General features: G+C 36.7%; 1 protein-coding gene across 1 annotated transcript in view; it reads right to left on the reverse strand.

The window, feature by feature from the left end:
* SKAP1 (src kinase associated phosphoprotein 1) overlaps positions 1-12845 on the reverse strand; it is a 502719-nt gene that overhangs the window by 47060 nt on the left and 442814 nt on the right. Inside the window, exon 9 of the mRNA XM_087915468.1 lies at positions 6514-6576. Coding sequence (XP_087771594.1) covers positions 6514-6576 — 63 coding nt within the window. The remainder of the gene's footprint in view (positions 1-6513; positions 6577-12845) is intronic.

Raw genomic sequence — 12845 nt, forward strand, 5'->3', positions numbered from 1 at the left:
AATAATGAATTGCCCTTATTGAATATCAAATATATGCTATCATGAATTGACAGTTTTCAGGATCATTTTATTTGGCATGCTAGTAATAGTTATATGATTATCTATCTATGCAAGACTCCATCTAAATTTCCTTCTGCTCAAAATTTAGGGCTTAGATACAACAGGTAAAAGTTCATGAACCCTTTTGAATTTCAATATTCCTGTAAAAAGATAATTCATAACATGATTGCTTTTAATAACAGTTGATCGGTCCTGGACTTTTTCACTCAGAGGAATCAAAATCCATAATGTTGGCAAACTGTCCTGGTCCAGAAGCAGTAAAGCAGTACAAACAGGAGTGGGATTCTACCAGTTCATACCTATTTGCTAGAACCGGTTGTTAACATTCTAAGCAGTTTGGAGAACCGGTTGTTAGAAGAAATTACTGGCCTAATCCTGTAAGGAAGGCAGGAAGGAAACATTCTGGTGTTGCTGACAGAAACTGCCTCTCCGTTAACCCTTATTACATTCTTGGCACGACCAGATTTCCTGTCTCAGGAACTTCTCTGGGGTTTTTTTCCCCTCCTTTGCTGGTACTTTGCTTGTGTAGAGTGAGCATTCAAAGTTAAAATGGCACTGAAAAAAGTGACTTATCACCATTTTTCACACTTATGACTGTTGCAGCATCCCACAGTCATGAGAGGCTAGGCGAGGAGATGTGTGCCTCGATGTGAGTGATATTGAGTTGGCCACGACCAGCCAATAACATGACCACCAAGCCATGTCCACCCAGTCACATGACCACCAAGCCATGCCCACCAACTAAGCCATGCCCACAGAACCGGTTGTTAAAAATTTTGAATCCCACCCCTGAGTACAAGCCATAATATTGCCACCACCATGTATCACAGACTGGAGAAGGTTCCTATGCTGAAATGCTAGATTTGCCTTTTGCCATACAATGTTTATCATTCAAGTGAAAAAGTTCTATTTTGGTCTCATATATCCACAGGATATTCTTCCAACAGCCTTCTGGCTCTTTTGCAAACTGTAAATGGGCAGTAATATTCTTTTTTTTGGGGGGGTGGGGGAGAGTTATGGCTTTTTCTTTGCATCTGTGCCACACAAATCATTGTAATTCAGGATTCTTTTGAAGGTAGAGTCATGAACACTGAGATTCACCAATGCAAGGGAGGCCTTAGTTTCTCAAACATTACCCTGGGATTCTTTGAAACCTTCCAAGTATTACATGGCTTGCTCTTAGTATGGTTTTAGTTGATCAACCATTTCTGGGGAAAGTGAAAATGGTATTGAACATACTCCATTTATATACAGATCTGCCTGACAGTGAATTAGTAGAGTCCAAATACTTTGGAAAGAGGAAAGAGTCATATGACTATAAGTAACTGGGGCTTTTTTTTGTCCTCAGAAATTTATTTAGTTTGAGTCACTTCTACATGTTTATGTTGTGAAGATCAGACTTGATAGTGCATCCAAAATTGTTCTTTAAATAAGACAGGAGCTCCCTTGATTGAAACATTTAAGTTTAATTTCTCTTCAAATGAACTGATGACCCTAGAGGTTTATATACTTTTACCACACCCAAATAGGTAGCATTGGATCATCTCAATAAATAAATGGACAAGTACAATATTTTTTATTCATCTGCTTAATTGGGTTCTGTTCAGTTTTAGGATTTGTGTGAAGAACAGATCATGTTTTTGATCATATTCAAAATTCAAAGGGTTCACAAATTTTTAAGCTCCACTGTAACTGTCCAGTGGAGCCACAACAGAAAGACAGGAAACAGAAAGGGGAAGGCAGACATTACCCATTTTGAATTGGAAGAAAGGAACATCATGATAAGAAAATGTTTAGATGAATAAAACTGCATACATTATCATTATATGCAAAAAAGATTTGTGGAGATGGTACTCTACAGACAGAACTCAGATCTTGGTAACAGTTGGAAAGAAAATAAGTCTGCTTCTTTTGTGTGAGATAAAAGAGTTCATTCAGGTAGTCTCATTTAATGACCGCCTCATTCAATAACCATGATGAAAAAGTAACTTTACAACCAATCCTCTCATTTATGATCTTTGTAGATCTGCAGGGCAAAGGAAAGCTGAAGTAAGATCATAAGCATAGTCATAATTTCATTTAGCAACCATTTTGCTTAATGGCCAATTCCAATGATGGTCACCAAATGAAGACTACCTGTACTGAAAACCAAGTAAAGGTGCGATATTACTTGACCTATAGAAAGAAGTAAGTTTATTACTAGTAACAATTAATCCAGACATTGTTGAATTTTGGTTCTTAGATGATTATACAACACAGAATTAAATATGCAGCCTGAATAAGACAATAGCGTATCTCCAAAATGAGTTCACTGCTATTCTATATCATACACTTGCCACAACTGCTAAACTGTCCAAGATATTTTGACTCCACTCTGAAGGTTCATTCTTAATTGAGTCATTCCCAAGGATAATATTCTCATGCCAATCATTCCCAATATAATTATGAATAAAAGAACAGAGAGCATTAATTTTATCCTTATATAAATTGAGATGAATGATTTAGAATGGTTGGGAGCATATATTGTGGCATAGAGGTGTGTATATACCAGTTCCTAATTCAGGCATCTTATACACAGTTATCAGAATGTCTGAGAGAAATAAGAAAAACAAAATGATTATAATAATTTACTTATATAGTGCCCTTCCCTTCACTTACTGTGATTTATGAGTATATAGTAAAAACAATAAAAGCATATTAGAAACCATTATAGTCATTTTTAAAGCAATGTTAGGAAGAAGGAAAAAGCTAACCCAACACTGCAGTGTTTATTTTAAGAAAAAATAATGCTTTATAGAATATTGGAACGACCGATGCCTCTTTTCTTCCTTTGCCTTGTTCCCATCTGGATTTGTTTTCTTTGTTTCTTTGTTTTATGCCTTATGTTGTTACTGTTTAAAAAATGTTTTTAGCAAATTGTGAACTGCCCAGAATTGCCAGGAGTCAGATGGCATATATATTTAATATATTATGCTCTGTTACAGTCAGCCAGATTTTCAGACTGGATTTAGCATTTTTGTCTATCTATCGAGTCCTTTCCAAGGATCTGAGATAAGTAAATGTGGATATTTCACAATGAACGTAAGAATTATTATGATAACATCTAAGGATATAGACAGTTAGAGGTTGGGCAATTATTTTTAGCTTTGATCTAGAGATCCCGTTTTTTTCAGATTGCTTAATCTTAGCCTCACCCACTATAGTAATATCAATTAATAGATTTCTTTTCAAGACTATTAGGCATGTTATGAACAAGGTGCCTGCTGGTTTGGATTTTAAAGTCTCATAACATCTTAATCTGTTTATTTCCCAGAGCACTATAGCAATTCATTTCCTATCATTTTATCTATTTTATAGTCTCACCAGTTCTTGCTTGCAGGAAAATGGTATTTCTTGATACCATTTTTGATATCATGATAATGCAATAAACCATTGTTGCTACTTTGCCATGCCTTGTTTGTTGTCAGTCTGTGCAATGATCTCCTCCTTCTCCTCTGGTCCTTCTCCTCCCACAGCCACCAGTTCTCATGTTAGTCTTATGCATACAGTTCTTCCTAAGAACTTAGGGTGTTGTGAGGTATCAGCATAATATATAAACAGATAATATATTTAATATATATATATATTAATATATATATTTATATATTAAATATATTATATATATTAATATATATATAATATATTTAATATATAAATCCATGTGGCCTTTTAAATTGACAGATAGAAATGTTGCTCTCAATAGCTTGGTATAGGGCTAACATTCTCTCCCACTGAGAGATTATGGTTGGGACACCTATTTTATTGGCCTTGATGAACTTGATGATGGAGTGGGGCGGGAATCCAGGAAATTACAGACCAATCAGCCTGACAACAATACCTAGGAAGATCCTGGAAAAGATAATCAAGCAATAGATTTGCGAACACCTAGAAACAAAGTTATAACCGGAAGCTAACATGAATTTGTCAAAAACAGATTATGTCAAACAATTATTATTTCGTTCTTTGATAAAGTGGCTAAGTTAGTGGATTAGTGAAATGTTCTGGACATAGTATACTTGGATTTCAGTAAAGCACTTGACAATGTAGATTCTAATTTCTTAGTAAGTTAGAAAAATGTAGGATAGAAAAATGGCTGACAAACGGCACTCAATATGGTCCTTAATGGAATACACTGAGGAAAGTAACCAGTGGGATACCTCATGGTTCTGTCTTAGGCCCAGAACTCTTCAATATTTTCCTAAATGATTTAGATGAGGAATAGAAGGGGAAATTCATCAGATTTGTAAACAACACCAAGCTGGCAGGAATAGTTAACACCCCAGAAGATAGGCTCAAGATCCAAAAAGTTTTAGACAGACGTGAACACTTGCCTTATCTAACAAAATGAAATTCAGTGGTCAGAAAAGTAAGATTTTACACCTAGACAAGAGAAACCAAATGTACAGGTGTCGAATAGGTGGAACATGGCTCAACAGCAGTAACTATGAGAGGGATCTTGGAGTCCTAGTGGACAATCATTTAAATATGACCCAGCAGTATGCTGCAGGTACCAAAACAAGCCAATGCAATCCTAGGCTGCATTACAGAAGGATATAATCAAAATCATGTGAAATGTTAGTACTGCTTTACAATGCCTTGGTATGGCCGCACTTGGAATATTGCATCCAGTTTTGGTTGCCACACACAAAAAAAAGATGCTGGGATTCTGAAAAGAGTGTGGAGAAAAGCAATGAATATGATTAGGGTGTGGAAGGCTAAAACATATGGAAAATGGTTGCAGGAATTGGGTCTGGTGAAATGAAAAACTGGGGTGATATGAAAGCAGTATTCTAATGTTTGAGGAGTTGCCACAAGGAACAGGGTGTCCACTTATTTACCAATGCACCAGAAGGCAAAACAAGAAGCAATGGATGTAAACTGATCAAGGAGAAGACCAACCTAGAATTAAGAAGACATTTCCTGACAGCAAGAACAATTAACCAGTGGAATGGCTTGCCTTTAGAAATTGTGAGTGCTGCATCACTGGAGATTTTTAAAAAGAGGTTGAACAACCATTTGTCCAGAATGGTATAGGACCTCCTGCTTGGGCAGGGAGGCTGGACTAGAAGACATCCAAGTTCCCTTCCAACTCTGTTATTCTGTTAACCACAATTTATCATATGAGGCGGTTTCCTGAACTATGAGCAAATGCAGCACCCAGAACTGCAGGAAACTCAAAACAGCTCCACCTAAGTGTTTTTTTCCTGAACTGGATGTGTAGGTTCTGGCAGAGAAAGAATCAGGTGATCTGGTAGGGAAGAGGGACTGAGGACAGACAGCAGGTGGACAGGGATAGTCCAGGAAACAGGCTTTCCGCTTTCAGCCTAAAGTCTCAAGGAACAAGCCTGGGAAGGAAGGTTCCCTCCCTGTGCACTCTGGAAGGGCAAGCTTCCCTTTGAAGATGTCTAGAAGCAGTAATTGAGAAGGTCAAGTTCCCAGTAAACAGACCTTCACTGATCCTCCTCCCTTTTGGCATGCAATTCTCCTTTCTCTAATTTCTTTTCTCTCTGGTTTTTCCAGTGGGCTCCTGTCTACTTTCTTGTCTCTCACTTCATTTCATGATCTCTTTCTTGTTTGCTAATTCGATGGCAGTTCTTTTGCTGCTTGAATTTTATGTTGACTTCTGATAGCTTCATGGATAGAGAGCTATATAATTATGCTGGTAACAATATAGAAATGTTTTGCCATTGTCTCCTCCCAGGATTTTTACAATTTTCTAATCTACAGGTAACCTAAATAACCTATAACCCTGAAGTTTCCTGGGGGTTTCTTATCCAATTATTAATTGGTAGGGCTGTTTTGATTCAAATATTTTGGAGATCACAAGAGTATGAATGCAAACCTTTTCTGAAATTCCTTAAAATCTTTGAATTCAAAGGACCGCATAGGGCCACTAATCACTCTTGTCTGTTTGGCTTTTCAGAATCAAATTAGTCCAGTTAGGTGCTTTCTGTTAGTTGATAAAATTTCATAGCTAGAGAAGCAACAATGCATTGTTCTTTGCATAGAATCTGTGAGAAAGAAATTATGATTCATACAGTAATGCATTATAATGTTTTGAAAATCTTTCAGAAAGAGACACTCCTATGTTTTATTATATATCAGAGTTTACTTATTTATATTGTATTCTAGACGATGACTCTACTAAGGCTTAGATTTAGACACACCTAGCATCTATCAGTACGGATTATTATTCATGGTTGAACCATGTATTGACACTAGCATCAATAAGGTCAATTGATTGTGCACTTTATAGTTCAATAGATATACCATTTAAAAATTCCTGGCTGACGGACTTTCTACACTTATTTTAGCAGCAATATCATGGTAAAGCCAGACAACCAATTGCTTTGGGGGAAGTGGCATTGTATAGGACCTATTTATATCTAAAGAATATAGTGTGTAGAACCTTACCTTTATTTTTGATGTTTCCGGCATTTTCCCTGTCATCCTGAGCAAACATGTTGAGATCCTCATCTACAATGATAAGCAACATAAATGTAAAACGTCTACTGGCAGACTAATTGTGCCACAACGTCCCATCATCTACATTGCAGAAAAAAAGTATACATTTTTCTCTCACTTATAATCCATATACATTTATCAGGATGGCAGTTAACAATCCCACCCCCAAAAGAAGAAGCTGGGAAGGACTATAAGACATGGCAAGTATTTTGTAGGAATCATGCCCTGGTTTCTGATAGAAATGAAACTTTCCCATGACAAAAGAAGCTTTCTTTTCTCTCTCTAGTGGCCATTTGTGATTTTTGTTCTCTACAAAACAAAAGCAGTAAGGTGACATAGAAACACTGATTTGAAGCCGCTTTAGTAAATGAAGGGACTTGCTGGCCAATATAAGATAGTCCTCAGCAGCTAAAAGATGAGGATGCTCATGAGTCAGTTTGAAGAGTGGCTGCCAGGACCTGCCTAAAATACTATAAAATGATACTTAAAATACATACTTGTAATAATAAATGTGTATTAAGATATACAATTCAAATAGATATAATGCTTCAGTTAGAATCATATCAGAATAGATCCTGTTTTCATAACCCCATTAAAAAAAAAAGGGTGCATATCAGGTTCGCCTAGAAATAACAAACTCTTTTAAAAAGCATGTAATACTTTATATTTTTTTGCTTTCCCAGCAGCACACAAATATTGGTCAGATTGAAGTCTACTTCCCACAAAATAGTTTTGCATGGTGTGATGTACAGTATTTTTGTTGCTTTTGAAAGAAAGGTTATTGTAAATATTTTACTAAGTACTTTCGCTACCACCATCTTCCATTCCTCTAGGATATGATATCTTAGACTAGAATAAAAGAAGGTGATTAGAAAAAGGTTATGAGAAGAAAGGATTAAATCTCAATCTCAGCGCAGAACTACTAAGTAGGTCCATCCTATTCTCCCTCCCCAAATCTTTGCTGCCAGCTAATTGTTTTTTTTTTTTTAAAAAAAACTTCTTAGTGCTATTATTCATGTAGTCCATAGAATGAATCTCACTGCATTCTTCCTGGTTTTAAAACAGTTTTGCCCAATCTGATTTTTTTCAAATGTTTTGAGTCACAACTCCCAAATATCCAAACAAAGTTTTTTTGCCTAGCACATAAACCTGGATATTGTACCCTCAAACAACACATACTGTATGTAGGACGTAACATTGGAAAAGCTATTTTAAAATGTTGTAAAATGCTCATATGAAATCACTCCAAACGAGGATTAATATGCACTCAATCTAGATGGCAACTATATAGCTGTACATATAGTGATATTTGTTTATCATAAACAAGCTGCTGTATATTTGTGTGAAATATAATCACAGTAAAAATATTAGTTGCATATTCATATTTTACTGATTTTAGGAATCTTGCAACCTTTCTAATGACCCTAAAGTTAGAATGAGACATACCCTGCTGTTTACCAATGCAGATATGTTCAAACAATATAATCGTATCATGACCAAATTAAAAGAATATGTTTTAAATGTCTTCATAATGCAATGCAGGGGTTAAGAGTGCAGCTGTGAACTGGACTTGTCTCTAATTTATGTTTTGCTATTATTTTATTGTAATTAGCATTTATGTAGACAATTCTAAAGACTTGAGTGTGTTGAAACAATTTATTTCTGATCATATTTCTGAGTTCACACAACACAATCAGATTAGACAAAAGACTAGGTATACTATAGGACCATGATAGCGAATCTATGGCACCCGTGCCACAGGTGGCACACAAAGCCATTTGTGCTGGCATGTGAACTGCAGCCAAACTTACCTCAATGTGCATGCACATGACTCACAGATGATTTTTGGCCAGTTTGAGGCCTTTTTCGGCCTCCCAGAGGCTTGAGGAAGGCTTCTGCAGGCTTTGCAGGCCAAAAACTAGGCCTGTTTCATCACTCCCTGTTTTTCCAGAAATACTGGAAGCGATGAAACAGGCTTAGATTTTGGCCTGCAAAGCCTAAAGAAGCTTTCCTCAAGCCTCTGGGAGGCCGAAAAGGCCTCAAACTGGTCAAAAATCAGCTGTGAGGCACACAGTGCAGATAAGGGGTGAGGGTGGGGTGAGGATTGCATAAGCATCCATAGGGGGCATGGGGGAATCACGGATTGCCTTCTGGGTGCTAGCATTCACAAGCGAGCATGCAAGTGCGTGCACAATTTTTGGCAGAAGATTCCAAAAAGGTTAGCCACCACTGCTATAGGAGATGACCAGTATCATCCTGAGGGAAGGATCAAGCATGTTATAAATCTCTAATCTCTTGTGCCCACAAGCTCTAAGTCCAGCACACCTTGAATTCCATAGACTTTTATCTACCACCAATTTGCTGTGACCATTAGCAGGTCAGATTCTTGTAGAGAGCTTAGGTTTGCAATAAACCTATAAATTCATTTGAACTGCCTGGACTCCTGATTTTCTATGCTTGACATTAACAGCTTTATTTGCACAACATGCTAAGTTAGGTTAGTGTTAATTTTGTTCAGTTTTTTTTAATGATTTAGAATGGTAAGCTCCTGCTCCAGTCCTGCTCTGCTGCCTTATGGTGGCAGGGTATATGTTCTAAAGCCAAAGCAAGCAAGTATCAACAATGAGTATCAACTATGCACAAATATGTTAGATATGAATAATTGTATTATAGATGGCAAAGATATAATTTTATTTTGCATGGGAGAAGACAATTGTAAACCATTTCTGTATTTTATCAAAAAAATCATATGAGTAGACCATTGAAAATATGGTGCTTTAATGCTCAAAATGCTACTTAGGAAGGACACAGGAACTTTCAAAGTATTAATGTTTATGAAGCAGCTAGGTTAAAGTCTTTGGGACATCTAGTTCCTGTTGTTGTGATCCAGGAAAAGAAAATTCTACAATTGTAGAATTATAGTGGGACTGTAAAATGTAAGAAGCATGAACATAAGGAAGTTCAATATAATGAAAGATGGAATGAAGTGACTAAAATTAACATCTTAGGAGTTGGTAAATTGAAATAGATTGGAATTGGATACTTTCAACCAGAAGATTATATTGCCTATTACCCAGGATCCAAAAACAAAGGAATGGTATTACTTTCATAGTCAGGAAGGGTATAACAACTAGAGTACTATACAGCACTTGGCAGAATGCAATTAGACTCTGCAGACAACTCTTTAATATGATGATTATTCAACTTTATGTTCCAACCACTGGTGCAAAAGAGAAGGTTGACAAATGTTATATATAAATGTTGGTTTAAATTCAAACTTAAATCAACTTAAATTCAAACTTAAATCAACATGCAAGCAAGATCTGTAGCTTATGGCTTGAAATGAGAATGCCAAAGTTGGACATCTAAGGAGGAACATTTAGTTGGACTCCAGAAGTCTAGAAGATGAAAATAGAGCCACATCTGCTTCAACGCTTCCCTCTAGAGGCGCCTCCTCTGCCTGATTAACTCCTTCATTTACTGAATCCCCCTTAGGCTGTGGGATGAAATTGGTGACTGGACTTTTAGAGGGCATTGGCTTGTCTGGGACTGGTTGGTAAAACTGCTACACTAATTCAATAGCATGCACAATATATTGCACATACTTAGCATTTTCCCGCGAAAGTTCTGCTTCTGGATAGCATTTCCAGTGTATGCCTTCACCCTGTCTCCTTGAGCTCAATATTTCATTGACCTTGAATTCTTTCTTGTCTTGAACAATCAGTGTGTTTGGACATGTGTGTGTAAATGGCAGTTGTGATTATGAAAGGCTTGGTGGCATCTCTTTAACTAGCAATGAATGATAGAAAACTGGGTGGACCTTCATAGATGGTGGCAACAACAAACAAAAGGCCACAGTATTTACATACTGTAGGATTTTAAATGAACCCACAAACTTTGATCAAGTTTCTTCAACGGTCTGATAAAAGCCAAACTTTTGGTCAACAACCCACACTTTATTTCCCTCAGCAATTGCTGCACTTCTTGCTGTCCCCAGGTGCATGGGCTCTCCCTCTCCTGAATCAACTCTGGTTGGCATGAGGGAGGAGAAACAAGACCTAGGCTCATTTGATTATCCTGCAGTTTCTCCACATGGGAGTCTATACACAAAGTTAGTACAATTGTTCCAGATTTCGTGAAATTCCTTCCCTAATCAGCTCAGTCTGGACATCAGTTTGCAGACCTTGCCTGAACTGGTCAGTCAAGGCTGCTCATATGGATGTTGATTGCTAGTGAGGAAGTGTTTTGGTCTTTATTTCCTTTTGAAATTTTTGATTGTCTGTTTTGAGTGGTTAGCAAGACTAACACAAGACAACAGCCTAATCAAGGAATCACCCAGAACTCCCCCATCCATACTGAAAAACCAAGCCACTAATATATAAAAATAAGAGCAAATCCCACTCCCTTCTAGCACCAATGATGTAACTTAGTTTGGTAATGAATCTGCAAAAAAACCACCAAGCTCAGAGAAAACCATGGACCATATCCAATTGTCCTTACGCAAAACTTATAGACAGATCAGAAGCCACAGCATAAATGCAACATGGTGAAATAGATTGGCTCCATGTCAGCAATATATATGCTGAATATGTATTGAAGGAAGCTGGTTTAGATGAAGATGAACATGATTATAAAACTGGAGGAAAAACCTTAGTAACTGGACTATGAGAATGATACTATTTTAATAGCTAAAAATGCAAATTATCTGGAATCTCTAGTAGTGAAAATCAGGGAGCATAGTAAAAAATAGTCTAAATTAAATATAAAAACCAAACCCATGAAAACAGGTATAGCAACCAACCTTAAAATTGCCAGTGAAGATACTATAGTGATGTACAACTTTTGCCTTTTGAGGCTATCAACAGTAAAGAAATGAGCAATGAAAAATACATCGTAGACTAGTACCTGGTATAGTTGCAATGAAGTCTTTCGAAGAGATATTCAAAAGCCGTGATATATTTATAGAACTAAATACCAGGCTAGGGGTCTCTAGTGCTCTCTGAGATTAGTTGTTTTCTTGCATACATTTTCTTGGTCTTTTTCTTGCAGACATTTCATTATCACTAGGTAACATCATCAGTCCTAGTCAAGTGCACATTTGGATAATTAAGTATCTACAAGAAAATAATCAAGTTCAGGGAACACCAAAGACCCCTCATAGGCTCATGTTTTTTGTCAAAATTTATAGCCCTAGAAAGCTATAAAAGCCCTGAGAGCTAGATTTACAAGCATCCATTTAGTATTACAGCTGTCCGGTTAATTGAGTTACACCTTGGAGTTTTCAAGGATGTCCTGACACCCAAAGACAAGTTCACCCCACCTAGACCCTTAGCTTACAAAAGAAAATCCTAAAACAGAATGTAGGAGGTAGTAAAAAGCATTCAGGCAAGGAAATGGGAGGTGACATGTGAAGATTGACAGCTACTGGAGGCAGGCAGATGACTACCTTTTAAATGTCACAAGCTAAGGGGATCAGCAAATTCTAATGGGATTTCTGGAGCCTGGCTTTGGAGCTCAACTGGCGTTCTCAAAAGCAACATTCTTTAAGAGATTGAAGATCTAGAGATTGGTAACAACTAGAAGAGGAGCAAATCAGGGGTGGGATTCTACCAGTTCACACTTATTCACTAGAACCTTACTATGGTTAAAAGACTGGGTCAATTTACGGAATAAAAGAACTCTAGCCTTGGAAGGGCACGACCTTCAGAGAGGATGGCACGCATTTCTATGGGATGTGGGGAAAACTAAACAGGCGTACTTTCATAGACATCTTATTAGAGATTCACTATTAACTAATTGGAAAAAAATATGTAAAAAACATTATTTAAAAATTCCGATTTGGCTTTCAACAATGGAGGCAATGGTTCATCCCAACAATTTGGATATAACAAAAATGACTAAATATAAAGATTTATTAGATCCTTTAGGGAAACTAAGAACTCGACAGGACTTACAGGAACAGGGATTTAAAATCGATCAGTGGTTATATATACAAATCCATAGTAGATACAAACAAGATATCAAAGAGTTTGGAATTTATAGCAAATTACAACACCTAGATAAAATCTTATTAGGATCAAATAAAAAGAATATTTCTAAATTTTATAAATATTTATTGGAGGTAGAATTAGAGCAAGAGATAGTGAAAGGGAACATGATAATGTGGAGTAGGAATATTGGAAGAAGCATTACATTAACAGAATGGGAAAAGATCTGGAATAGAATTATTAAGATTACTAAATCTGCGGCGTACAAAGAAAATATGTATAAAATGTTATATA

The sequence above is a fragment of the Pseudonaja textilis genome, chromosome Z, assembly GCF_049901715.1.
Source record: "Pseudonaja textilis isolate UNSWEBS1 chromosome Z, rPseTex1.2, whole genome shotgun sequence".
In the NCBI taxonomy this organism is placed as follows: domain Eukaryota; kingdom Metazoa; phylum Chordata; class Lepidosauria; order Squamata; family Elapidae; genus Pseudonaja; species Pseudonaja textilis.